This window comes from Didymella exigua (assembly GCF_010094145.1).
Source record: "Didymella exigua CBS 183.55 unplaced genomic scaffold M421scaffold_4, whole genome shotgun sequence".
Classification (NCBI taxonomy): Eukaryota; Fungi; Ascomycota; class Dothideomycetes; order Pleosporales; family Didymellaceae; genus Didymella; species Didymella exigua.
Genome location: NW_022984778.1, coordinates 25,704 through 49,408, shown reverse-complemented (window position 1 = coordinate 49,408; position 23,705 = coordinate 25,704). Strand labels below are relative to the sequence as shown.

Sequence of the window (23,705 nt, the reverse complement as noted above, 5' to 3'; positions counted from 1 at the left end):
ATTGTTCAATGACGTTGCAGGAGAGCACGCCATGCGCATCTAACCGAAGGCTTGATTGAGGCATGCTGCCTGATTAGGCACGTTGAGCACGCTGCCTGAACGGGCATCCCGAGATGCACACCCAGGGCCCTCTCTGTCGCGGCTCCATAACATGAAAACCGCCCCAGATCCTGCTTGGTAGATAGCATCGCCCGTCGATAAGGGAACCGGGTCTCCTCGATGATCGAATCACACGTCTGCTACCATGGACTGGGCGATCTGTCAAGGCCTGTCAACCACTTGCCAAGTGAGACTTGGAGGCACGGCAGGGCCGTACTAAAAGTCACTCGACTTTACCATGCTCGTTGTCTTGTCAGACTACAACTACAACTCCACGATGCTGACACGTACACGGTCCTTACATCTGGAGTATTGTATACAATGTCCGGGAATAAGCTTGTCCAGACGCAGAGTCTGCGATCCAATCCGATCCCGCTGCTCGGTCCAGACACGCGCATCGGCCCCGAGCGCGATGTCATTTAGGCAATTCGCGACCTAACCTTTGTTCGACACCTTGTAGATTCTGCAGTCCACCATGCTACGGCTCTCCTCTCTTCATTCCAAGATTTCGTCCTAGATCTGTCTGCTTACAATGGATCTGTCCACCGATGCAAACGAGCCTGGGCGCGAGACGCAGAAAACGGACTCGGCCGCAGACTCGACCTTTCCGCGGAATGACATTGTCGATAAGACATCCTCGCAAAGCAACCACACCCTGACAGAAGGCGATGAGACGTCACGTGCGCCCAGCAACAGCAAAGAGGAGGTCGCATCTGGGAATGCATCTGGGAATGCATCTGGCAATGCATCTGGCAATGCATCTGGCAATGCATCTGGCAATGCATCTGGCAATGCATCCAAGGAAGAGGTCGATAAAGATGTCGCCGCCAACGCACCTGCCGCGCCCGCAGCGCAAGACGGGGCGCAACCGCAACGGAGTAAAGCGAAGATTAGCCTGATCATGTTTTCGCTCGCCATCGCCGTGCTTCTTGTCGCGCTTGACATTACGATTGTTACCACCGCCCTACCTACCATCGCCGAGGAGTTCAACTCTGCATCTGGATACACCTGGGTCGGTTCAGCATATCTGATCGCCAACTCAGCCGCAACTCCGATTTGGGGCAAGGTGTCAGACATATTCGGTCGCAAACCATGTCTGTTGATCACAAACGCCATTTTCTTCGTTGGCTCCTTGCTCGCGGCGTTGTCGGTCAACATGAACATGTTGATTGGTGCTCGTGTGATCCAGGGCATGGGTGGTGGCGGCCTGATCGTGCTGGTCAACATTGCCATCTCTGACCTGTTCGCTATGCGCGACCGAGGTGCGTACTTTGGTATCATTGGAGGTGTATGGGCGCTTGCAAGCAGTCTGGGACCTATTGTTGGAGGTCTGTTCACACAAAAGGTCAACTGGAGGTGGTAAGTCTTTGAGACCCAATTATGCCTTTTGGTGGCTAAGAGGTACTAATCACTCCACAGGTGTTTCTGGATCAACCTACCTTTCGATGGTCTCGCCTTCATCATCCTGATCTTCTTCCTCGACATCCAAACCCCAAAGACACCCCTGCGCAAGGGACTGAGGGCCGTTGACTGGCTTGGTTCCTTGACTATGGTCGCAGGAACCATCATGGTTCTCCTCGGTCTCGAGTACGGCGGCATCGCGCATCCTTGGGACTCGGCAATCGTGCTGTGCTTGATCATCTTCGGTGCGGTCACCATTGGCCTGTTCTTCGTAGTCGAATCGCGACTTGCGCCCTATCCGCTGATGCCCCTGAGCATCTTTTCGAAACGATCCAACGTCGCCGCTCTCGGTACCTGCTTCTGCCACGCTTTCGTCTTCATTCCGAGCAACTACTTCTTGCCTCTATACTTCCAGGCTGTGCTCGGTGCTACACCCATCCTTTCTGGTGTCTACTTGCTTCCGACTGCGATCGCTCTGTCCATCTTTTCGATCATGACGGGAATCACAATCAGGAAGACTGGTCAATACCGACCCATCATCTGGTTCGGCATGTTCATGATGACCCTCGGTACTGGTCTCTTCATCGACCTTGGGGCCCACTCCGGATGGGCAAAGATCATCATCTTTCAGGTTATTGCAGGTATTGGTGTTGGCCCCAACTTCCAGGCTCCTCTTATCGCCATGCAGAGTCTTGTCCCTGTAAGTAAGCCCAAATTTTGGGTCGGTGGGGTAGACTGCTTTTGCTGGGTCTCTGTTCCAAAGACTTGCCCAGGATAACGCTCACCACATCAATCTGCCGTTATCAATCGTGTACAGTTGCTAACTTATCAATAGAAACGCGACATTGCAACGGCAACGGCAACGTTCGGTTTCACACGTAACCTTGGATCTGCCATCTCCGTCGTGGTTGGTTCCGTCATCTTCCAGAACGAAATGAAGGCACAACAGGGTTCCCTTCGCGCCTCGCTTGGCGAGCAAACTGCATCATCATTCGGTGGCGGTTCGGCGGGCGCGAACGTTGGTCTGATCAACTCACTTCCCGAAGCCCAGAGAGTCATCGCCAGGGAAGCGTTCGCGCACAGTCTGAGCAGGATGTGGATCCTGTACGCTGTATTTGGCGCACTAGGATTGCTTATCTCACTGTTGATTGGAGCAAACGTGTTGGACAAGCATCACGAAGAGACCAAGACTGGGCTGGACGTCGAGAAGGAGAGAAGAGCGGAGAGGATAGCGGAGAAGGAAGCGAAGAGGTTAAAGAGGGCCAGCAAAGGGCAGAGCAAGGCGAGTCTGCCGCTCGATGCCGAGAAGGGCGAGGCGCCGCCAGTGACAGAGGGTGAGAAGGAGGTCAAGGCTTGATTGCTGTTCCAAACAGTCGATTGCTGCATTATTGGCGCCGTTCGCTCAGAACATAGACTAAGATACCATGTACATGATAATAAAATATTGATAGCCACACGTGCTCATGTCGTAGATCTCACTACAAAGTACCCTCTCCTCCTCCTTTTGTGTCAACTGTATACTGGCATTCCCAATCTGCGACTCTCAAAACTAAAGTGCCTGATGTGCATGGAGAATCTGCCAAAATCACCACGCCACCAGGACATGCCTGAGCGGCGCTCCTGCCTGGGATGCAATCCGAAAATCGCTTCGTGTCGCCGCTGGATTTGCTTTGAATGCCCGTCACCAAATGTCTATTCATCTGCGCTTATGGAGCGGCATGGCTCTTCGTTACAAACCACTCTACGCCTTTGCGTGTCGGCCTTCTTTGTTTGACGAAGTGGCCGAGACCGGCTCACATGTTTTCTCTGCTCACTCAGAGATCAAGAGTGAGCAACGTCACAGGTTATCCCCATAACTTCTTTTCAGAACACGGCACATTCGTGTCGCCGATTCTAAAACTCTCTTGCCCCTTAATCATGGGGTGACTGTGCTCTTGGGAGACGTTCATAATCTCCTCAATATGGGTCGTTGCTCTCCCGCTCTACTTCCAAATAGGGTGACGGAGATGGTATGTTCCGCTGCTCCAAGGTTAAATTCATCGTATGTCTGGGGTGAGACGGTCTGTGTTGCATGCTATGAATACCTGCCGAGGACTCGTTTCTGCTCTCCGTTGTTGCACTACGCAGTCTTACCAACATCGAAAACCTTATTATCGTCATACACGCCAGTTCAAAAATAACGCACAGTCTCGACGTATGCTGTGCGAGGACGCTAAACTTCCCGACCGGATGATGTAAGCTTGGTACTACAATACCCATCCATGCATCTCCTGTATCCGACGAACTAACCCCGCGACGTTCGCCACGAGTATTGTGGGACTGTGTCACGAAAGGCACAACGTAACCTCGTCATCAGATTTGAGGAGATCTGCTGCTCGCCGAATACCCACCATATTCCCCAAGTTTCCACTCTACCTTCCCTCTTCAATCTTGTGTTCCAAAATACGTAAAGCGTATGTTCATGCTTGCCTCTTCCGCCTGGACTGAATTTTCGCGACAGTCGCCGACGTTTACGAAAACTCTTCAAGGTCTGCTTTGGGGTTCAAACTGCCAACGTACTAATTCATGCTGCGTGTTATGGAATGACGCGCTCGTGCAATATGTCTGTGAGGGCTCAAATTCACTACTGCACTTTGAGAACAAGTACGTGCCACAGAATCAGGTTGATCTCCATGCATGTGTCGACATATGTGTACTCAGATTCAAATCTTCGAAGCCACGCTGTGATGTGGCCTGGCGGCTTGGAATATTGTATTTGGCCTGCTGCCTGTCTCCTCATGTATAAATACTGCGCTTGTGACTACTCCAGCACTCTACTCATCTGCTGCGTTCTGCGGTTCCTGTAGGATATGTACGAATAGGTACTGCTATGTGCTCTGCCGGTTTCAAAGGCTTTCCTCCGAGCGCTCGGAATCCGGAGATTCGAAAGTGGTGCTGCCATGCGTTGAGAAAGAGATTGCGTACACTACCGTGCCCTACCGCGCTGTCAAGTATGTTTCTAGCTCACAGCTTCGACAGTCTCAAATTTTGCGACACTCATGTGGTCTTGCATCTTGTGTTCAGTGGGTAACTGCGCAATCCTGATTCGTGTGAGTGTTTTGAAGTCTCGGGTTTGGCATGGTGCACTGAAGTATGCTTCGCAGGGCAGTATCCAAGGAAAACGTGAGTTGTCTCATCTCTGACTGATGTCTCCTCGGTCCAATTTTCTTAGATCAGAAAAATCTACTCTATTTCGAGTGACTTCATCGCTTCAATCGCGGGGGTGGTTCAGTGCCCACAGCCTATATGAAAGCAATCCTGGGGCACTGTAAGTTATATGCAGTTCCCTCTGAAATTTGCTGCGGTGAGATTGCGGTACCGGTTCAACGAGGAATTAGGGTAACCTTTATTTTTTGAGAGAGTCGAAGGGTTCCAGCGTCCATCCAAGTTTCGCCGTGTCGACAATAGGGCTGTTCACAAGATCCAAGTCTTTGTGTTGAGATATACAGATGCAGCAACTTCCGTGGACGCCATCTACAATCGCTTCGAAGCTTTTATGACTATTTACGCTGGTGAGGCCTCTCTCTATGTGAAGACGTCGCGGAAGGTATTGGCAACGTGGGTAGAACGTTATCGAAACGCTGACAATATTAATTCCGATTGGTCGCGACTTCGAGCTGTGGTCCTACAGTCGCTGAACAAGTTTTTTGTGATGAAGATAAGCATCGAAGGGTGTGAGAGCCCAATGCTAGCGCTGCATGACGTACCGGTAAGCTGATACACTGTCGGCTGTTGTTGCTCTTTTTGCGTTTCCCCATCTCTCACTCGTCACGAACGCTGACACCTCACCGTCTTGAGGTTCCTCTCAAACAAAACCATGTGCATTGAGAACTCGTCTAAAAGACTGCCCTCTGTACTCCCGCCAGAAGTCATACTCAACGTGCTCGATCAGCTAGTCGGGTCCCCTTATCGACAGCAGCCTATTTTCGATGCGACGAGTGCCGTCACCAAGGCGTTACGAGCACTCACTCTCACTTCGCGCACTATGCATGCAGTCGCATCAAAATATCTCTACCGTCGCTGCCTTTATCTCAACGACTGTGTGAGCTATGCTTGCTTGAGAAGAACTTTAGGGATCGACCTCGGCAGCAACCATCCTCAATCACTGGCTTACGGTCAAGCTGGGCGAAACGAAAGATTGTGGCGTGACGCCGAAGTAACCCGACATATTCAGTCGGCCTTTATATCTCCGATGAAGACATTTAGCGAAGGGTCGAAGAACGCCCAAGAAACGCCCATGGTTCGGCTTCCACAGGTCATTGATCTTTGCAGTTCCATTGGAACTACACTCAAAAGATTGGTGTTGGACATGGTGCCTGTGTACTCGCCGCACAGTGAAGTCGAGAAAGTCAGATTTCCGCAGAAGGACACAAACATATTCTTGGGAATGCCGACCCTCGAGGAGCTTGTCGCAAGCTACGATGTGCCGGACCATTTTCGATCACCACCGCCAAACATCAAGAGGCTCGCCATCACGATACGAGATCTTCATGACATAGCCATGGACTTCTGTTTTGCTGTATCAGGTCTTGAAACCCTGATCATACTCCGACCGGTAGAATTGAGCGCGGCAGATATCAACAGATTCTTCACAGCGTACAAGGGAAGAAGCCTGGATATTATCTTGGTAGACATAAATCCATACCACCGTACCCCGACAGGCACAAGAGACTGGACAGACAGCGACACGGTCCGGATCTGGGAGGCAGACGTTCCAACAAGCTTCTATGGTGACGACGACAACCTTATCCTCTGCGACAACTGGATCTGGACTCAAGCTGTTCAAGGTACACTCTGGAGCCAGTGTAATAGAAGAATGGCTTGTTGGTCGGAGATACATCAACTACTTACTGGACCTATTCATCACATATTGAACGAAGCTTGGTATTGACCCACGACTTTCGCTATTGTTCGCAAGGGAGCACAGTGCTCAGGAGTAACCGGTCTCGATTCATTACGTACCATATCACTCTGGTCTACATGCACATCTTGCTCGGGTGCGGGATGGCTCGAAAGATGTTTGATTGCGGGCTCCTCAACGCTGGTGAGGGCTTTCACTTTATGTGCTTGGAACTCTATCCACGAAAAATCCTTGCCAATACTGCAGACGACAGGTCCATCGAGATTACTGGAATCTTGAACTGGGATGATGCCCTCTTCGCACCAAATTACATAGCTTGTCAAGCACCTGTGGCTAAGGGGAGGCGAGGTGGAACTGGGACGAGTATGCCGGGCTGAAGGAGCCATACGATCCTGAGTTGAAGGATATTAAGGCACTGTTCGAGGAAATGGTCGGGCAAGATTTGTTACGATATGCGTATGGGGAGGAGTGTATCCTACTGAGACCTGTGATTGTCATCTTGCAGATCGTTCTTGGAGATAACCATTGTTCCCGGGAGCTTGATGCGGTGAAAGACCGTTGCAAGGAGCTGAGAAAGTTGCATGATACCAGAGGAAGCACCGAGTGAAGCACATCTGGGACTCAGATAGACTGTGAGGCTCGGACGGAAACGATGTAGAGACCATGAACGGTTTGCAATATGTACGTTTGATCTAAACTTCGTGATCTACGCAACAGCAATCTGCTGCCCTGGCTTGACCAGCACCTCTCCTGCCGCCTTGGCCGCTGCTTCCTTTTTGTACTTCTCCGCCCTTCCATATGAGTCTGCATACCCGTTCTTGATCGCCTGCTCGACCGTGATCGGTGGCCACTTCGGCTCCTCGCCCTCTTTCCTGCAGTTCGGTAGACACCTGACTTCGTAGTCCGGGTTGCCAGAGAAGAAAACGGGAATACTGTAGCGCTCCTGACCACTCTTGTTGATGACACGGTGCAGGTTGGAGATATATCTGTCGTTCGACCAGCGCATCATCAGATTGCCGAGGTTCACGACGAAGGCGCCAGGTGTGGGCGTGACATCGAGCCATTCTTTTGTGGAGTAGTCGTATACTTGAAGGCCTGCAACGTCGCCTTGCAGAAGGATCGTGACACAGCCAAAATCTGTGTGTGCACCGATGCCTCGCGTCAGCTTTGACGGGCTGTCTGCGGGCTGTGAAGGGTAGTGCAGAAGGCGCATTGTGGCAACAGCACCGCTGCTGTAATCATCGAACCAACTCTCTTCAAGATCCAATGTCAAGGCCAAGACCTTGAGGATATCCTTCGCAAGGTCAACGACCTGACCGTAGTAGTCAAGCGCTGTGTTTTTGAAATCGTCTACATCTGGGACGATCTCTTTCGACGGCCACATGTTAGGACCAGAGTTGAGCTTCTTGTTGACGAAGTACGGATGGTCCTTTGTGATTTCGTCGCCAATGTAAAATCCTTCTTTCAACTCGGGTAGCGTACCTTCTTCGAGGATTTGCGACTTCATCAGCTCGTATCCGCGATTCCACGTATTTGTTGTGTCCTTGTTCACCGTGTTCTTCTGCTCCAGCTCAAGGTCGAAGAACTTCTTATTCCAGCCCATAATCTTGTTCTGCAGCTCTAGAGGGACTTTGTGCCCTGTAATTTGGAAGAAGCCATTGTGCAAGCAGCACTTCTTGACATCCTCCACAAGCTTCTTCTTTGCAGCAGGATCGTTCTGATAGAAACCTGAGTCTGGTTAGAATGTGATATCCAGTGCGGTGCATCAAACATACTCGAGAAGTCAAGAATCGGTGGTGCGTCACCTGCGTTTGGCATATTGATGATTCAGATGGCCAGTCGTAGGTCTGGTGAGTATACGCGAAACCTAATCGGATTGGGTGGCTGCGTAGTATATTGGATATTTTTTAGTTATTGCACTTAATTCGCAGCGTATCTCATCGTGTTTATACAACCTCATCCTCACCCTCAACCACTATCTCCGACATAGCTACCCCTCACGATGCGTATCGATAAGAGCAGAGGGTGTTCGAAGATGGGGTTTAACGATGGCTGACAAAGCTCCGAGACGAGTTCACCCCCACCAGTCCCACTCTTGAACCCTGGAAAGCACATCGCTTGAAGAGCGCTAAGTCGGTCCATTGTTTTATAGAGCATCATGAGACGCAACGCGATGAGGCACATGCTGGATGAAGACTGGGGTAAGTTGTTAGGTTGTAAGACTTCGTGGAAGTTGTACTCATGACGCATATTGGCTACATAGCGAAGCACTTTTCGCGTCGCGCGATTGCGTGTTCCATTATGAATCTCCTTAAATGACACTGACAGTACTACGCATTTTCCTTCACCTTCAGCTTGGTCACGCACGCAATGCGCACTTAACACGCGACCAGATCCCCGTTACTCTCTGCTTCTGCCATAAGCAGCCCGTCCAAAATGCTCATTGTAACTCCAACCACCTTTTCAATGACTGATTGACTGGACAGCCCTGCCGAATACACGCACTATACCTTGGCTTGTCGTTTCCGTACAGGAATGCAATTGAGCTGCAAGCGGTCAATAGGGTGATGACCACACGATCGCATGATGAGCGAACACACAGGAATGCAACACGCCTTGGACACTCAACGTGGAGATCACAGCCCAGCCGCCCCGTAATGAACAAGTCGTTGCCGTTTGCTGCCTTCGCGATGTTATTGAACCTGTACTTTTCAAGCATCGTCACCACGCGACACTCTGGGCATCGTCATGGCCAGGCCGGGTTTCGTGCGACAAGCAATGCCACGACAGATCATGTGATACCCCAGATTCACCATGTGCTTAGCCTACGCATCATCCTCGACCTGCACCCGGGTAGATCACGCCTTTGATTGGTTTGTTGTCGGACCTCAATCTCTCTAGCCTCGGCGTTACCGTTTTGACGCGCGATCTGCACCTGGTCAAGCCACTGGGGTTTTTGTTGGATGCGGCTGCACTTGTCACCCCAGACCTCCAGATCTGACTAGACCTTGGCTTCCGTACTTGACAGCCTCATTGAAGCTCGCTTCTGCGAGAATACGTATCCGGTGATCTTGGTCGAAGTACCTTGGCCTCTGTTAGCCGTAATGGACTATGGCAAGCCGGCCAGTCGCGCGTTCTCGCTTGAGAGCGTGCCGCAACCGTCCTCGAGGCGAAGTCAGATATTGGCTTCCGTATGTGGCTCAGGAAATCTGTATACATGAGAAGCCCTAAGTATATAGGCGGGACTGCATCCGGTATTTTGATTTCTCGAACCCAGGCAAGACCGGTACCCATAGTCACCACTCAACTCTACCTATCTATACTATGTCTGAAGGCAAGAGAGAACGACCTTCAGTTGTCTCACACGAATGCGTCGAGGATGGAACAATTCGTGTCAACAACGACGCCATCCGGCGTCTCAGCGTTGTCCGCACCAACATTCGTCAACAGCAGGAGGATGCTAGACTTGCAACGAACGCCGAGAAGACGATGACTGTTCGACAAGCCGTTCGCTTGTATAAGTGGGCAATCATATACTCCATGGCTATGAGTTTGGCCGTGGTGATGGAAGGGTTAGTTCAAGCCATCTACATGCAGAATCCCGTTGATCGATATTCAGTTATGACCTTGCAGCGATGGGCTCCTTCCTCGGCTATGATCAGTTTCGCCAGCGCTTTGGCACAGAGCTCGACCTAGATGGCAACCCTAGAATTTCACCTGCCTGGCAAGCTGGGATTCAGAATGGAGTTCAGGCCGGCTCGATTCTGGGTCTCTGGGCCAACGGCTACGTCGCTGAAAGCTTTGGCTACAAGAAGACTATGTATGGCGCCCTACTCGCGTCAGTCATCTTCAACTTCCTCCACTTTTTCGCTCAAGGTATCGGAATGATCGTGGCTGGTTCCGTCTTGCTCGGTCTACCATGGGGCATCTTCCAAACTCTCACAGTCACTTACGCTTCGGATATCACTCCTTCAACCATTCGCCCGTACCTGACTACCTACATCAACCTATGTTGGGTGATGGGCCAATTTGTCGCAGCAGGCGCGCTCCGTGGTTGCCAAACTCTGGGGAATGACTGGGGCTGGCGCATCCCAGTCGCCATCCAGTGGGTGTGGGTGCCGTTCATTTTCCTTGGTGCCTACATGGCCCCAGAATCGCCCTGGTGGTTGGTACGCAAGGGTCGCTACGAAGAGGCGAGGGCCTCTTTGGTGAAGGCTACAACACCACAGCCGGATGTGAACTTCGATCCAGACCAGGCCCTTGCTTTAATCCGGCACACCAATGACCTCGAACAGGCAATGAACAACGGTGTCAACTACATCGACTGCTTCAAGGGTGTTGAGAAGCGCCGTACTCTAATTGCATGTGTCGTCTGGCTGACGCAAGCGCTCTGCGGTGCTGCGATGATGGGCTACTCTGTGCAGATCTACAGGGAGTCTGGTCTCGACGAGGAAGGCGCACTCAACCTTAATATTGGCCAGTACTGTCTTGGCGTCATCGGCACTGTTGGCTCATGGTTCCTCATGCGCCGTATTGGACGCCGGACGTTGTATAACTGGGGCCTTATTATTCTGTTTTCCTTCCTGATGGTCATTGGTGGTCTTGGTGTCATCTCCCGCGACGACACAGGCGCTGCATGGGCTCTGGGAAGTATCTTGTTGGTGTATACACTCTTCTACAACTTCACGGTCGGTCCTGTATGCTACGCCATCGTTGCGGAGACCTCATCGACCAGGCTGAAGATCAAAACCGTCGTTCTGGCTCGTAATGTCTACAACCTCGTAAGTTAAACTTTGTCATACCAAGTCAAGATCAACGTACTGACTACCTTCAGGGAAGCATTTTCAACAACATCGTCGTCCCGCGCATGCTCTCACCCAACGAGTGGAACTGGGCTGGAATGACTGGCTTCTTCTACGCTGCACTTACCGCTCTGCTCATCATCTTCATGTGGTTCATGCTACCTGAGACGAAGGATAGGACATTCGCAGAGCTTGATGTCTTGTTTGAGAACAAGGTTCCCGCCAGGAAGTTCGACAAGACCGACGTTGACCAGCTCTCTGGCCACACTACAGCCATCAGGGTAGATAGTAGCGATGAAAGCAGTAGTGATGGTGAGAAGCCTAGAGCTCTTAGACGTGAGGAGGTCCAGTCCTTTGGGGGAGTCCATGTATAGCCCTCATGTTGAGACCGGTCAGCACCTAGACCTAAGATCAGTCTGAAAGTTGATCCTAATCCATTTCCAATGATGCCGTCTGCAGTGACTGACAAGACGGTTGAGAGGGACCGGGTGAAAATGGCGAGGAGGCTGCTATTGGTTGATTCAAACCGGGGCGCTGATCGGTTAGAAATTGCTAGCGTTGATTTGCTCAGCTTGACAAAGCAAGAAGCACGCCGAGGCCTGCGACTTTGAAGCGCCGCTTTGCTAACCATTGACCAAGCACTTGTCATGATGGCTGGACTGTACCTCAAACCCTCAAATCCTTACCTCGAAGATTCTCGAGCTTCATCGCATAGCTATATAGCTGGCCCGTTCGACTGATGAAGACGCTTTCCTCTATCTTTTTCGCCATCATCGCAATTGCCGCCGCAATCTACAACAACCCATATATGCTATCGCGTTTCACACGCTTGACAAAGCAGTTCGCACCTAAACACAACGTCACGACCGTCTCCACAGACATGGCCTCCAACAACATGTTCCGCGGGTTGCCTGTCATCCCTGATGAGCAGTTCACCACCACCACACCCCGCAAGATCGCCAAGTCCTTCCTCGCGATCGAGCAGTCTGAGGGCGCTGGAGCGAAAGTCCGCCGCTCCGTTGGAACCCCCAAGCTCCGCAACTTCTCGCCCTTTCTCATGTTAGATCACTTCCAGATCCCCGTCGGTGCAGGCTTCCCGGACCACCCCCACCGAGGGCAAGAGACCATCACGTATCTGCTCTCTGGCGCCGTAGATCATGAGGACTTTGCTGGAAACAAGGGCACAATTGAGGAGGGAGATCTGCAGTTTATGACCGCTGGTCGCGGAATCGTGCACGCAGAGATGCCGCACGAGAACAAGAACGGCCAGGCGAACGTTGGCATGCAACTCTGGGTCGACCTGCCCAAGGAGCTCAAGTCCTGTGAACCAAGATACCGCGACTTGAAGGCTAAGGAGATCCCCCAAGCTACTTCGGAAGACGGCAAGGTCAAGGTCAAGGTCATCAGCGGTCTGGCATACGGTATAGAATCCCTGAAGGAGCTAGCATACACACCCGTCTGGCTCCTGGACTTCACAGTCCAGCCTGGCGGTAGCGTGAAGCAATCGCTACCGAAGGGCTGGAATGCTTTCGCTTACCTTTTGAACGGCACCACTATCTTCTCCACTGGCGGCGAGTCGCGACCAATCGAGCAGTACCACAACGTTGTTTTCGAGAAGGATGGTGACAGCATCGAGGCTTCGGTCGAGGAGGGCGCAGAGAAGGAGTCGAGATTCATCTTGGTCGCTGGTCTGCCGCTTGACCAGCCTATTGTGCAGTATGGTCCTTTTGTTGTCACATCGAGAGACGAGGTCATCCAGGCTATGACTGACTACCAGACACACTCGAATGGATTTGAGAGGGCGTACAACTGGGAGAGTGAAATTGGAAAAGCCATGGCTCATTAGGCTACGGTTTTGTTTCGTAGCATTGTTGTAAATCAATAGTGATGTCTATAACTTGCTCAGATCGCATTGTGCTTTCCTTGAACTCATGCGAACGCCTTTCCAGCGCAATTCGATTTATGAAAAAAGCTACCATGCGAGGGGCATGTACCGTCACGGGTGGGCAAATCGCATCAACCAATCACGTACTCACTGCACATTTTACAATGACCGCCCTGGGATCGTGTCCCTCCCTGTTCAGTTCATCTTATATATGCCGTTTGGAGACTACAGAGGAGGACTACACCTGTTTCGTGCTTCGTTCATCCCCGTTCAGGCGTATGTCCTGATCAGGGAACCAACAAAAAATACTCTAGGCATGACAGTGCTTGATTTGATATTCTCTTGCAAACCGCGAGAATATCATAACTTAACAGGACCCTGGAACTCGGTCAAAATCTTTGTGACCTTAGGATTCCACGCACGCCGGACCAGTCGTGTTCGACGACTCTGATTACCTCCAAGGGCACAGAACTGCGTGCCTCCATATATCGATGACAAATGTAACGCACGTTCTGGCGCCATACATGCTCAAAAATCGCAATGGAATAACTTAATATGTGTCTTGATGACGTGCACGCTCTTGGGAGAACTTTCACACGAAGATGGTGGCAGAACTGTTCTAATAACAGGTAGGTATCAATTGTTTCCAGGTCTAAGTAGGAACAGCTGACGAACACAATCAACACAAGAAAGATCCATGATGCGAAGACCAAAATACACGTGCAGCCTGTAGGGGACCCTTGCGAACAACAATCTACCTTTGAACACAAAGTATTCTTCAACTCGCTCTGGCCTACTCAAGGGTTTGGCTCCAACTACTTATTAAAGCGATCAGAGGTTCTTTCCATTTGTGTTACGTCAATCGTAGGCCTTGCGAGATTTTGGTGCTCGTTCAAAGGCCCCCAATCGCCACTAGTGTGTCTCTGTGGCCAAGTCGTGAGCGATCTCCATTCGGTTTCATCTGGGGAGTGGCATTAAATATGCATTAAGCGGGAACCGAAAGGCTCGAATGTAGTCTCTTCCTGTGCAACTTCTGCCCTCTCTGTGACGTGACAACAAACAGTGATCATATCTACTATCAGTCAGCAGCCCTCGATGGTCTACTTAAATCCTAGAAGTGCAAAGGCATATTGCTTGTTCTAATGTGTCGATTGACAGATTTAGCGTTTAAGGTGGCGAAAGGCACAAACAAGACGAATACACTATGATGTCATCGATCTTGAAGACCAGTGCTACACGCGAAAGAAACGCGCTACGAACGCGCCACACGTTCATTTTGAATTCCGTATCACCGAATTCGTGACCAACACTGAGGCAGGCCGACCCCTAGGTCCTGGGGGTCTTGTATGCAAATCCCAACGATTCGGTCTCACTGCAATCAATTTATACAGTCCGTTCAACAAACTGGAACGGCATTGCATCTGGTCACTTCGACAAGCAGGTCACAATCACGCCGCAGAGGTATCGCTTCGAAAGCGATACCTCCGTTCAAAAATGAAACGCGGCGCTCTCGATACGTTCTTCAAACCATCGACTCCCAAGAAAGTCAAATACGAGACCACTGGCGATGCTTCAAGTCATGCATCTTACCCGTTTCCAGTACCGCACCTGCCTGCTTCCTATAAAGAGCAGCTAGGTTTCGCCCCCGCAGAAGAAGGCATATTGATGAACGATAAGCCCGACCTGGATCTTGTCTACTATCACCCGTACATTCCACTTGCCATCACCGAAGGATTGTTCGAGTTTCTGCGCCAGGAACTTCCCTTCTATCGAGTGCAATACACGATCACGCGTTTCGGCAAGAAAACGGATATCAACACACCTCGCTTCACAACCGTCTTCGGCATCGACGAGACTTGCCGATTTGGCCCAGATGGCGACATCTTGGATGCTCAATCAGGCAAAACGATAGACGCTTCCAAGTTTAAGTGCAAGCCTCGACCCATACCGCAGTGCCTGGACGAGCTGCGAAAGATTACTGAAGGCACCACGGGGGATACCTACAACTTCTGCCTCGTCAACTACTACGCAGATGGCAAGGATAGTATCTCATATCACTCTGATGACGAGCGCTTTCTTGGCCAGTATCCAGCAATCGCGTCCTTAACGCTCGGCGCGAAGCGTGACTTCCTCATGAAGCACAAGCCCATCGCGCCGAAAGAGGGCGAAGTGACTCTGGATTCAGGACAGATCAAGCTGCCTCTTAGTTCTGGGGATATGGTGTTGATGAGAGGAAAGACACAGTCGATGTGGTTGCACAGCATACCTAAACGAGCTGGCATAGATGCGAACAAGGGACGGATCAACATCACCTTTCGGAAAGCGCTTGTCCGAGGCGGCACTGAGAACTACTATCAGTACAATGTTGGCAGTGGTGGTGTGTACAGATGGGATGCGAAGCAGAAGAAGATGGCCCTAAGCGGGAAAGGCGCGGAAGGTACTGAGAAGCCTGTGGATGAAGGGACGAAGCGATCCTCTGCATCTCGATGATCGCGTTGCCCACACCAGCTGCTCGCTGAGGCATGTTACTGGCATTGTCAGTAAGAGCCCAGCAGCCCCCGGGAAACGGTTTCTGCACTGTCGCCGGAACGGGCTAAAGCAGTCGGAGGTGGGCCGTGGCGACCCCGCCCTCGATCGAGGAAGTCTGAGGAACGACGAAGCGCATGGGAGTAATGAATGAAGCTTCTGCAAGCCACGAAAGAGTGTAGCATCGCACGTGCATGAGTCAGACTTGCATATATTAGTCAGGTCCACAATACCCTGAGCGACGGCATGATGCTGGAAGCCTTGATGGACGCCAAGCACCGTCGGACTTAATAGTTGGGAACGCTGCTCCTTAATCTTACCATCACCTGCCTGCTTTCAGCAATATCTACCACCAAAAACACTGCCGTGCACGTTGTTACGCTTTTGAGTGTCGCGAATCCGGGCGCAACACGACTCTGGTCGTATTGAAGGTTTGGTCCTTAGGCGCGCATTTCTACTTGACACTGGCATCCTGGGGCTTCTTAAGAGGAACATGTACGAACCATTGCCCTGGCCTTGATATCGGCAACTGACATGTCTGCGCAGTTTCGATCGTAGCTCCACGAAGAGTTGGACTCGGCTCCATCCACGTACTCGATCACGATACATTCGAGGCTTTGCGCAGACGGCCCGGCAATCACACCAGTCGCTCACACGCAACGGGGACGGCTCTGGATCCGCGAATTCCACGCGAAGGCCAGCAGGTTCACGAACTTTGTGCGTATACACACGGACGAACGAGCGAACGAGCGCAACACACTTTTACGGGACGCATAGCTAGGACGCAACGAATGCTGTCGAGGGCAGTGATTGGGAAGGAACCTTCATCATTAGCATACACACCAGAAGGGCGGTGCTAGGTTTTCAATTGTGTGGAAACGATCAGCTGCTGGAGCTAGGCAGAACGCTGAAAGACTTAAAGCCGCGGAATACCCCTTGCGCACTATTTCCCGCAGTCATCACCCCAATCGTCAGCCGCTGAGAGCTGAATGAATACCTGAGAGAGCTGCAGTGCCCGCGTTGCTTGTTCAGACGACTAAGGACGCCCCAGAGTCACCACCAACGCGAACGGACTTTAAAAAGACGCTAACTCCGCTCACTTTGGTTCATCGGTTCGGGGGAGAGACTTGCCGCCATGCCGCCGCAATACACACCACCCTCTACGACCTCATCTAGCGCGGGGCAGTCGCCCACAGATCCTCAATTCAGAGTTGTGCGGAAAAGAAATCGGGTGCCTCTGTCATGTGGGCCATGTCGGCATCGAAAGTAGGTTGCGACTGTCGTCTTGGACCGTGAATTTGCGCTGACACGCACAGGCTGAAATGCAATCGAGCGCAGCCATGCGACAACTGCACGAAGCGCGGCGACACGTCGTCATGTACATATGCATCACCGGGGAATCGCAAGAAGAACCCAGTGGTTGCCGGCACAGCGACTTCGCCTGATGACATGCAAAATCGAATTGATCGACTTGAAGGACTTGTTTTATCTCTGATGACCAATGGTGCTCAGAGTGCTGGTCCAGCAGCTGCACAAGCAGCCATCGCCAACAGTCTCAATAGCACCTCCTCGGACCATCAATTCGACATGAGCAACATGAGCAACATGAGCAGCGGTATGAGCAACGGCCAACCAGAGTCGATAGCAGAGGAGGATCCCGGAGAAGAGAGTGAAATGGAGACAGTGACAAAATCGATCGGAGTGATGAAAGTCAATAACAATCAGACCATCTTTGCGTCTGAAGCTCATTGGTATGCCATCCTCGGCGAGGTACGTATCGACTGCATACTCTTCAGAGCCCAAGCTGACTTCAAGTAGCTTTCGGAAGTCAAGAATTACTTTGCCGAGCACAAGAAACAGTATGACGACCAGCTTAAGAGATACAAAGCCAGCCACAGCGAAGAAAGCCCGCCCGGTACCGGGTTTCTTTATGGGCAGATGAAGCCGTTATCGAGACCCGAGATCCTGTCACGGTTTCCGCCCAAACCAACAGCTGACATCTTGGTATCACGCTTCTTCAACACATATGATCCGGGGATCCACATCATTCATGGGCCGACGTTCCAGACAGAGTACGATAGACATTGGCTAAGCCCAGATGATACGCCCATTGTCTGGTTGGGTCTAGTCTTCGCGATGACGTGCATAGCGCTGCAGTCATACACAAGGGCTGGCGACGAGCCCCCAGAGTACAGCGGTAAATCTTGGGCGATGTCGAAGGAGTATAGAGATCTCACTGCGCAATGCCTCGTCATGGCTGATATCACGCAGCCAACCCAAGGTATGCTTGAGACCCTAATTCTGCATGTTCATGCGGAGTACTCGCGCAGCAGAGACGCAGAGGTAGGCATTTTCATCAGTACGGGCATCATTGTTCGATTGGCCATGCGGCAGGGCATGCATCGAGACCCAGCGCCCTACTCTGGTATCTCCGTGTTCCAGGGCGAGATGCGACGCAGAATCTGGGCTTGCATTCGGTCGTTCGATCTTCTCTTCTCTGCACAGGCTGGGCTGCCACCTATTGTGCGACCACGGGGCACCAACACAGATGTTCCACGCAACCTCTACGATGACGAGCTCTTCGAAGACATGAAAATCCTACCACTGTCAAGGCCGGAGACCGAGGCCACACCTACACTGTACCTGATCAACCGCACACGTTTCATTTATAAGCTCGGCGAGGCTGTTGAGTTGACCGATACTCTGACCTGTTCGTCATACGACGAGGTCATGAAGCTCGATGCACAGGCCCGAGAGTTGCATGGCAGCATTTCGCCACACCTGAAATTGCGCTCTATGGATGAGTCTGCTCGAGACACATCCACTCTGATCATGCAGCGATTCACCTTGGACCTCCTCTATTTGAAGATCATATGCGTACTGCACAGGAAGTACCTCGCATATGCTCGGGTGCATGCAAGGTTCAGCTATTCCAGGACAGCTGTCATTGATGCCTCAATGACGATGCTCCGACATCAGGCAACATTGCACCGAGAATGCCAGCCTGGTGGTCGATTACGCAGTGTCAAGTGGTTCATCTCCTCTCTTACCACAGTAGACTTCTTGCTCGCGGCGATGATCATTTCATCTGACCTTTACCACACCATCAAATCCGCAAGCCAGGGCCGCTCCGCTTCGGGAGACATGTATACATGGGCCTCGGATCGATTTGACGAGATGCTCGATGCTATTGAAACAGCAGTGGGGATCTGGGAAGGCTTGAAGGACCACTCCATGGAAGCTTATAAGGCCTACACGACTCTAAGCGTCATGCTAAGTCAACTGAAAAAGGATCGCACAGCTAGGCAGTCACAGGGAAGTTTTTCCTCGGCATCGACATTCCAAACAAATACGCCAATGGACGACGCAAACGTGGCCCCAGAACACTCTGCTGCAATGACGCTTGGTATGCTTAGCACAGGTGGAATTTCATCAAACTCGGCAAACATGTTCGAACAGCGATATCCTCCTTCGATGGCGAACTTGCTCAATGATCCTTTGCCGCAACAACCAACTGGTCTAACCCCGAACTATGGAAGCACGACCTCTGGATCAGGAGCTGTCGAGAGTGCACCTAGTCCGTTTTCGAACCTCTTCGGCGCCAATCTGTTCCAAAGCTTGGACCTGCCACCAACTGATAGCATCAACTGGGTACGTTTACAAGTTGGATCTTTTTGTAAGTGACACTGCTAATGACGCCAGGATGCATGGGACTCGTACATTCAAGGTCCAGGTGTAGACGCCCAGAGTAACTTCTTTCCCATGGACCTGAGCGGCATGCCTATGCAGACAGACGCAAATGAGCCACAACCCCCGCCAGTACCCAATCCGCATCCGCAGAACCAGCAGACCAACGCGTTCGGGCAGAATGTGTTCATGGAGGCAAGCGGGCACTAGCTATGTGTTTCGTGGACGTATCCCCTGACATGGTTCAGGATGAATCAAAGACAAGTAACGACGAAGGCTATACGCTAGGCTTCAGGATGAACATGAAGTCCGAGTAGAGGTATAATACGGTTCCTTTCTGATGTGGTTCCTTCTAGAAAGGACGGTGATGATTGCGAGTTAGCGGTACGGTCATTTGACAGGTGACCATCAAGTACAAGTACTTTTTTTTTGGAGCAGTAGTATGATTCGTATTAAGTGTCAACCGATAAGGGTGAGAGGTACTATGTCTGGGTTAACTAGACGAAAACTCAATCTTGCATGTCGTAACAAGTACAGTCCCATAACTTCAATATCTATCATCCAAAGCTGAAGGGTAGGGCTGTCTATTTTGAGCTAGCTGAGCCCTGCCCCACCTTGTCGCGGGACCCTGACTGGGCCCCGGAGACGTCACTGCGCTCGCGACAGCTTACGAGGCAGCGGCCCTTTGTTTGGCCGCACAAGGTTCGAATCACAGCCTCCTCCACTTGAATCATGAGCATTTAGCACTGCTAAAACTCTCGTGAATCTACACGTAGCCAAACAAGCTTCTCATTGCGCCGCCATGACAGAACCCACACCCATCTCCCCGCCTACCGAGACGCCCGTGTCTCCCATCTCACGTTCCACCACATTCCCCCACAAGACCTCTATAGCCGCCGCAACACAAACACCTCTGATAGACACATCAGTCCCTGCGATCAACGCGCAGCCTGTAGAATTAGACGGCATACCCACAAGTCCACACGAGCAAGAGCTGAAGCGCCGTGAGACGGGCGGGAGCAGAGTGCTCAGCCCCGCAGATGGTGACATTGATGCTGAGTTCTTGAGCGAGGACGGTAAAGGTGCGGGACAGCTGGGGAGGAGAGAGGTAGGTTGGCACATGCCCGTGGGGTAAGGCATGCTGATCAGAGGCAGAAGCGCGCTGCGATGTTGGCGAACCGGTCCAAGGATCCCGGGGTCATTGTGGATGTACCGGACGAGCCTACCGCGGATGCTGTTGAGGTAGCGGACAGTAAGGGTAGACAGGGTGTAGAGGCGAGTACGTGAGTTGGTAAGGTTGGCATCTTGCGAGGCAAGGTTGGGGATGAGCACACACAACAACATTTGTTCCTTTTGAGCGTTTAGTGGGATGATACCTTTCTTGATTGCATTTGCAGTCCGTCTCCAAGTGATCCCTCTCGCAATGTTGGTCCTGGTCACAATGGCATGGGGCAGATCAGTGTGATCCACGGTGCTCAAGCGGCATCATGCAAGTCTTCATCGTATTGCAGACCCCATTGCCGTTGGTCTTAGTACATTGGAAATGAGCAGCGGAACACTTCCGCTTGAGATGCGGTAAGCCCTTGCGGAGATCGCACGTCTGAAGGTCGTCTTCAAATGTACCGGTCCTGGACTTGCAAACATTGTATTTGCAGTCTCCACCTAATGATTTCATCAAGTGATTTTGATGGAAACTATGATGGTAGACCAATGCAAGTACAGCGAGATTACAGGGTGGAAAATCATGAGCTAGTATTTCACGAGAACTCATCACCAATCCATTGTCGGTAATCAAGCCATTCGTCGAAGAACTTGAGCCAACAATCAGCATCGCTGCAACGTAGCCCTATCGTCGTGACATCAGAAAGCCCCGTTTCCCAGCACCGCCACTCAATCCATCCCGGCTGATTAGGCCAGCGAGGAACCTGCGCCAGCGGCGTCCAGCAAAAGATGCTGGGGTCGAAAGGATGCCACGGGACAGGAACACATTCCTCACGATCACTCGAAACCCTCGAGAGCTTGCTTATCAAAATTCTCTTCACAGTGTCTCTGCTCTCGTAGCGAACTTTCTAAGCGGCCTTTGGCTGATTGACCGCATACTGAGCCAGGAACTCGGGATCGTTATCAAACTCCTCCTTGACCTATGCAACGTTAGCGAAGCCTTGTACAATTCGACAAAGTGATTTACAATATCCAAGCCACCAACGAGCTCGCCGTCTACCCATAGCTGAGGGAAAGTCGGCCAGTCGGCAAACTCCTTGAGCCCCTGCCTGACCTCGTCGTCGGCCAGAATATTGAAAAAACCGTATCGGACGCCCTTCTCGCGCAGCACGCTGACTGTTTGCCTAGAAAAGCCGCACTGAGGTGCGCTTGGTGTTCCCTTCATGAACAGCATGACTGGCGCAGCCTTGACAAGCTCGCTCAGGCGCTTATGCAGCTCCTCCTTATCTGTCTCCTGCTCGCCTGAGCTGTACTCGGGCGCTGTTCTGGGGTCGTTGGCACCGGGCGCATATGCTGCGAGGTTCTTTGCGCTGTCGCCGTTTGTGCCGTTCTCGACCGGTGGCCGTGTGACTGTTTGCGCGGGCGGCAGGCTCGAATTTGCGGCGCCAGATCCGGCGCCAGCGTATCTCTCTACGGCAGCTCGTACTTTGGCGGCGTCGGAACCACTGACTGTGTCGAGGGTCTTGCCATCCTTCTGGACGACGATGTAGGGCACGGCGGTGACGTCGTACTGCTCAGAAACGTCTGGCAGCTCCTCGGCGTTGAGCGAGAGAAAGGCGACCGCGGCGTCGGCGGGGTATGTGCTGGCGAGCGTCTTCAGAATGACTGACATCTGCTCGCACGGCTTGGCCCATGGCGCGTGGAAGTAAATGACTGCAAGCGTCGACGGCGACAGGCTCTTGATGGTGGACTCGAAAGCGGACTCGTCGGTGACTTCGCGCACGGTGGCCATGGTGGGTATCTCTGGTGTGTGAAGAAATAAAGAAAAACGAGGGCGAGTGATAGTGATCGCGGATTATTGAACAAACGGATGGTACGATCTGATTAGCAAGTTGCCGCTGTGACGTGCTCAGCGACTGCCCACGGCCCCCACCAGAAATTGCGACTTCGGTTGCCCAAATCCACGGAAGCCCCGCGCGTCGTGCCTGCGGCCTTATCAGATGCAGTCCGTGCGCAGGCCTCGGATCGTGCCTTCCCAAGAAAAAGTTCCATTCGAAATCTTGGCACCGCAGCTGCACGAACAACGACAACAGCCACCCACCATGATCAAGGCAGTGTACGTTTTAGAGCTATGTGGAGTGAGTGCCGAGATATGCGACTAACGCTGCCTACAGCAAACCCAAGAATGCCCGCGCGGCGCGCGCCATGAAGGCTCGCGAGCCCCAGCAGAACGAGAACCCCAAAACGACGCTGTTCGTCACCGGCAAGAAGACGTCGCAGATCCTCAAGCTGGCCTCCGCCGACCTCGCTACCCTCAAGCGACCCTTCGTTGAGCGCTTCACGAAGAAGAACGACATCCACCCCTTCGACGATGCCTCCTCGCTCGAGTTCTTCTCCCTCAAGAACGACACCTCGCTCCTCGTCCTCTCCCTGCACTCTAAGAAGCGCCCGCACTGCCTGACGCTTGTCCGAACATTCCATCACAAGCTCCTCGACATGCTCGAGCTGTACATTAACCCCGAGACGTTCCGCACGCTGCAACAATTTAAGAACAAGAAACCCAGCATTGGCCTGAAGCCCCTAATCTCGTTCCACGGCACACTCTTCGAAGACCCCAACGAGACAAAATACACCCTTGCCAAGAGCTTGCTTGTTGATCTATTCCGCGGCCAAGACACGGAGGAAATCGACGTCGAAGGCTTGCAATACCTCATCAGCGTCAGCGCCGAGGAGCCCACTGACGCCCGCCCCGACCCAGAGATCAAGCTGCGTTTCTACCTCCTGAAGACCAAGCGCAGTGGGCAAAAGCTGCCGCGCGTCGAAGTCGAAGAGATGGGCCCCCGCATCGACTTCACCGTCGGCCGCGAGCAGTTCCCTGACGCAGACATGCTCAAGGAGGCCCTGCGCAAGCCCAAGGGCACCGAGGAGCGGACGAAGAAGAACATCACGACGGACGCTATGGGTGACAAGGTTGCCAAGATTCACCCGGGCAAGCAGGACTTCAACACGCTGCAGACGAGGAAGATGAAGGGTCTGAAGCGGAGTCGTGATGACGACGCGGGTGGAGATGCGCCGATGGCCAATGCCGACGCTCAGGATGGAGTCGATAACGATGCGCTGAAGCAGGCGCTGTTGAAGAAGGCCCGGAACCAGTAGACTGAACGAGCTTTGCATGGGCGGCGTTACGGCATTTTGGGAGTTCACGAGGGGTTATACCACCTTCGCGGCAATGGGCGTCAAATGA

The 23,705-nt window shown here is 52.2% G+C and overlaps 10 protein-coding genes across 10 annotated transcripts; 8 read left to right on the top strand and 2 right to left on the bottom strand.

The window, feature by feature from the left end:
* Positions 1–631: 631 nt before the first annotated feature.
* Positions 632–2,857, top strand: M421DRAFT_54501 (multidrug resistance protein fnx1; the record flags this gene model as incomplete). The annotated part of the gene is made up of 3 exons (XM_033595228.1): positions 632–1,458; positions 1,519–2,200; positions 2,336–2,857. 3 exons carry the CDS (start codon positions 632–634, stop codon positions 2,855–2,857), a joined length of 2,031 nt encoding a protein of 676 aa, XP_033452246.1.
* A 2,499-nt stretch (positions 2,858–5,356) lies between these two features.
* Positions 5,357–6,430, top strand: M421DRAFT_54370 (uncharacterized protein; the record flags this gene model as incomplete). Its single annotated transcript, XM_033595216.1, has 1 exon — positions 5,357–6,430. One exon carries the CDS (start codon positions 5,357–5,359, stop codon positions 6,428–6,430), a length of 1,074 nt encoding a protein of 357 aa, XP_033452245.1.
* Positions 6,431–7,106: 676 nt separating this feature from the next.
* On the bottom strand, positions 7,107–8,218 carry M421DRAFT_98247 (hyoscyamine 6-dioxygenase; the record flags this gene model as incomplete). Its single annotated transcript, XM_033598594.1, has 2 exons — positions 7,107–8,128; positions 8,176–8,218. The coding sequence occupies 2 exons, from the start codon at positions 8,216–8,218 to the stop codon at positions 7,107–7,109; spliced, it is 1,065 nt and encodes a 354-aa protein (XP_033452244.1).
* Positions 8,219–9,724: 1,506 nt separating this feature from the next.
* M421DRAFT_55116 (sugar transporter) lies at positions 9,725–11,576 on the top strand (the record flags this gene model as incomplete). Its single annotated transcript, XM_033595280.1, has 3 exons — positions 9,725–9,972; positions 10,020–11,181; positions 11,235–11,576. 3 exons carry the CDS (start codon positions 9,725–9,727, stop codon positions 11,574–11,576), a joined length of 1,752 nt encoding a protein of 583 aa, XP_033452243.1.
* Positions 11,577–11,824: 248 nt separating this feature from the next.
* M421DRAFT_416723 (RmlC-like cupin) lies at positions 11,825–13,108 on the top strand. The gene has a single exon (XM_033591172.1). The coding sequence runs from the start codon at positions 11,942–11,944 to the stop codon at positions 13,046–13,048; it is 1,107 nt and encodes a 368-aa protein (XP_033452242.1). The 5' UTR covers positions 11,825–11,941; the 3' UTR covers positions 13,049–13,108.
* Positions 13,109–14,581: 1,473 nt separating this feature from the next.
* Positions 14,582–15,577, top strand: M421DRAFT_1681 (DNA repair family protein; the record flags this gene model as incomplete). Its single annotated transcript, XM_033587749.1, has 1 exon — positions 14,582–15,577. One exon carries the CDS (start codon positions 14,582–14,584, stop codon positions 15,575–15,577), a length of 996 nt encoding a protein of 331 aa, XP_033452241.1.
* Positions 15,578–16,748: 1,171 nt separating this feature from the next.
* M421DRAFT_98243 (uncharacterized protein) lies at positions 16,749–19,617 on the top strand (the record flags this gene model as incomplete). Its single annotated transcript, XM_033598593.1, has 5 exons — positions 16,749–16,879; positions 16,930–17,383; positions 17,432–19,264; positions 19,316–19,495; positions 19,549–19,617. 5 exons carry the CDS (start codon positions 16,749–16,751, stop codon positions 19,615–19,617), a joined length of 2,667 nt encoding a protein of 888 aa, XP_033452240.1.
* Positions 19,618–20,102: 485 nt separating this feature from the next.
* M421DRAFT_1679 (uncharacterized protein) lies at positions 20,103–20,587 on the top strand (the record flags this gene model as incomplete). Its single annotated transcript, XM_033587748.1, has 2 exons — positions 20,103–20,408; positions 20,456–20,587. The coding sequence occupies 2 exons, from the start codon at positions 20,103–20,105 to the stop codon at positions 20,585–20,587; spliced, it is 438 nt and encodes a 145-aa protein (XP_033452239.1).
* Positions 20,588–21,369: 782 nt separating this feature from the next.
* On the bottom strand, positions 21,370–22,253 carry M421DRAFT_54383 (monothiol glutaredoxin-4; the record flags this gene model as incomplete). The annotated part of the gene is made up of 2 exons (XM_033595218.1): positions 21,370–21,441; positions 21,489–22,253. 2 exons carry the CDS (start codon positions 22,251–22,253, stop codon positions 21,370–21,372), a joined length of 837 nt encoding a protein of 278 aa, XP_033452238.1.
* A 310-nt stretch (positions 22,254–22,563) lies between these two features.
* Positions 22,564–23,617, top strand: M421DRAFT_1677 (Brix-domain-containing protein; the record flags this gene model as incomplete). Its single annotated transcript, XM_033587745.1, has 2 exons — positions 22,564–22,577; positions 22,636–23,617. The coding sequence occupies 2 exons, from the start codon at positions 22,564–22,566 to the stop codon at positions 23,615–23,617; spliced, it is 996 nt and encodes a 331-aa protein (XP_033452237.1).
* Between the last annotated feature and the right edge of the window lie 88 nt (positions 23,618–23,705).

What these genes read in the sequence shown, in the direction of transcription:
- M421DRAFT_416723 (XM_033591172.1), top strand. Translation starts at nt 11,942, where the DNA reads ATGAAGACGCTTTCCTCTATCTTTTTCGCCATCATCGCAATTGCCGCC.